The sequence below is a fragment of the Castor canadensis genome, chromosome 8 (assembly GCF_047511655.1).
Source record: "Castor canadensis chromosome 8, mCasCan1.hap1v2, whole genome shotgun sequence".
Lineage (NCBI taxonomy): Eukaryota > Metazoa > Chordata > Mammalia > Rodentia > Castoridae > Castor > Castor canadensis.
The window spans coordinates 109,931,950-109,934,974 of record NC_133393.1 but is presented as its reverse complement, the minus strand read 5'-3'; the positions used below and the strand labels follow the sequence as shown (position 1 = coordinate 109,934,974).

The window sequence follows — 3,025 nt, the reverse complement described above, 5'->3', positions numbered from 1 at the left end:
TCACAATACCATTCTGCTTTACTGGGCAGTTTCCTTCTTCCTACATTTGGACCTACTTGGCACCCCAAACCTAGTTAGAATTTAGTAACTATTTGTTGAAAATAATAGTGTTTTGCACTGCTCTTTCATTCTATAACTACTGAGAAGTAATATATGGTGGTACAATACAAGCACCTTTCCTTGTACATCTCCTCTTCTACTCAATAATTCTGCTTCACTTCCCTTAAATACTTTCTAGATTAATCCCATCTGGGAAGGTCTCTTCAGTCATTGCTTTTCTGATCCTGAGTCTTCAACATTTTCCTGAACACTGGGCACCACCATAGGGATTCTATAGAGCTTGTGGATAGCACATGTTTTTGTCTTCCCTGCATCCCCACTAACCTCTTTAGAAATAGTTACCTTGAGAATTTAAATCTTAAGCAGAGAGAGATGGGACCAGAAAATGTTAAAAGTTTGTTCAATAGCAGCTTCCTGAGTAAGTTTTTCTTCCTTATAGATCTCAGAAACTGCCCAGAGGCACCTGTCCTCGAACAGTTACTAGTTCTAAGAGCTACCCCTATGGACTTCCACAAAGAACTGGAGCTGCAGTCTGCCAGTTTAAAGTAAAAACTAATGCCATGACAAGGTCTGACAGGCAAAGCCATTTAATTCAAGATGGTATTCTCAATTCACATACTCTTTAATACAAAAGTGCTAAGAAGGAAAAATGTGTTATTTAGGGCTCTTCTTTGTCATCTTCTTCATATTTCAGGATTCACAAGTATTTTCATTCTTTTTTTTTTATAATCCTCTTTCAAAAGGTTGAATTAAAGAAAATCATTTTAACTGTCAAAGCCAATAAACAAAAAGAGGAACTATTCAACCATTTGTCCACTGGTTTCTTCATATGAATTTTGCAAAGGAAAGTCTCAACAAAATATGTATTCACAACTCACTGAGGGCACAGACTCTCAACCCAACTAACTTAGGGTTTCTGATCTTAAGCTTTTTTTTTTAAAATACAAGCTGGCTGAATTTTTATGAGGCAGGAATAAAGTACTGAAGAGAAACATCTTCATGAACCAAAACAAGATGAAGAAGAGTATTGCTCAAAATATTGCATAAGGCTGTTGTGGGGTTTATGTGCTGTCCCTCCAAAAACTGCAGAAGCTTCCTGTTATCTACCTGCACTTGGACCATGCTCTCTGGGTCTCTGTCTTGAGGTGTACCAACAGCAGACTTTGGAGGATTTCCAAGATTTTTAAAATAACTTTTAATAGACACTACATCCGTTTCAATACTCAAGTTCATTCTGCCATTTGGACTAGCTTCCACCAGCATGTGGTCACCCATGTTTGCCATCCTCTCCACAATGCTCTTCAGGGTCCTCACAGGCGGCAGGTGCACGCTGGCATCTGCAGCTTCAACACTGGGCTCTGGGCACTCTTTCCACCATCTTCTGGGGCGCACCCTCACAGGCAGGTCGTGGACCATCACGCGTGGGTGGCCAGTCTGCGACGCCAGCTCCACGGCCACCGTGAGGCAGGGGCGACGCTTGTTGGTCAGCTGGAGCTTCAGGGAGGAAGCCTTCCCTGCACTTCTCATGGCTCTGAACAAATGCTCGGCCGTCAGCTCTAAATGGATTTCATTGAGTTCCTCTGAGACGCCTTCCATGCGAAATTGGTGGAAGATGGCTCCTCGCCTCACCTCGCACCACAGCCTGGCCTCATGGACAGCCCCGGGGCCCGCGAGGCTGAAGCACAGCTTGTCTTGGCACACGCGGAGCACACAGACCTTTGCCAGCTTCGCCACCGTGGCGCTGACCTGGATGAAGAGCTCTAGCGAGCGCTTGCTGGTGATCTTGGCCTTAAACTTCATGGTGCTGCCACGACAGCACTGTCTGACGAGCGCCTCCAAGTGCTACACGTTCTTCCGGTCCCCGCAGTGCAGCCGCCTCACTCTCCCTCCGGCCCTCAGCACCGCCCGCACTCGGTTCCACATGCCCCACTTCCGCAGGCCCATTTCCGCCTGGGGCCACCAAAGGGCGGCCTCCTCGCCCCCTTCTTCCTGTCCCTACAAAAGGCTTCACCCTTTCCCCTCTAGTTATAAAAAAGCTAGCATTCTGCTGCAGAAACTTCTGAATATTCTACACAGTATGAATATAACTAAAACCATTGCTCAGATAACTAGCGCATTTTTCGTTTTCAATCCGGATATATATATACATATATATATGCAGATATAGTTACAAAAATTGTGGCATACTCGGCATACGCTTTTCAAGCTGATTTTTAGACGTAAAATGTATAACGGGCATCACAAACAAATCTTCCATTTTCATGGCTGCTCTGTTTCTCCACTGTATAAATACAATCATTTACTTATTTCCATAAATTGACATTTAGATAATTTCCACTTTTGTCCTATTATAAACACAACAATGAACGTTTTTGTACAAAACCTTTTATCCTTTTACTCAACTATTACCTGTCATTAAATCCCAAGAGAAACTGTTGGTCAAAGGATGTACGTATAAAATCTTAAATATTACCAAACTGGCCTGCTGAAAGTTCTATCAACACACCCTCCTATCAGCTACATTGGGTATTAGCAATGTATTTTACAAATCACATTGCAGCAATGTGATAGTTGAAATCAATTGGTTTCTACTTGGATTGTGAATGTGTGAATTATGCCTTCATAGTGTTTGCATCTTTCTATGAGTTAATGTTTCTTGATTTTTAACATCTCTGGTAAGAATATTAACTCTGTTCCTGTAAATATTGTGCCCAGTTTATGGTTTGGCTTCTCACATTGTTTATGGTGCTTTTTACCTTTAGGGAATATTGAATCTTTAGATGTCAAACCTATCGGTTCTTTCTTTGCTACTTCTACAAGACCTGCTCCATGTGAAATATAGGGCCATAGTTTGAGCTTCCCAAATTCAGTAGCCCACCACAGAATGTTTGCTCAACTCCACTGTTTTGAGTTATATGCCAGATCTTTGCATCTGAAACACAGGTGTCTGTGGGTGAAGGTGAGA

At 42.6% G+C, this 3,025-nt stretch overlaps 1 protein-coding gene across 1 annotated transcript; it reads right to left on the bottom strand.

Moving 5' to 3' along the window:
• Positions 1 to 1,020: 1,020 nt before the first annotated feature.
• Hus1b (HUS1 checkpoint clamp component B) lies at positions 1,021 to 1,860 on the bottom strand. Its single transcript, XM_020167295.1, has one exon. It carries the CDS (start codon positions 1,858 to 1,860, stop codon positions 1,021 to 1,023), a length of 840 nt encoding a protein of 279 aa, XP_020022884.1.
• Between the last annotated feature and the right edge of the window lie 1,165 nt (positions 1,861 to 3,025).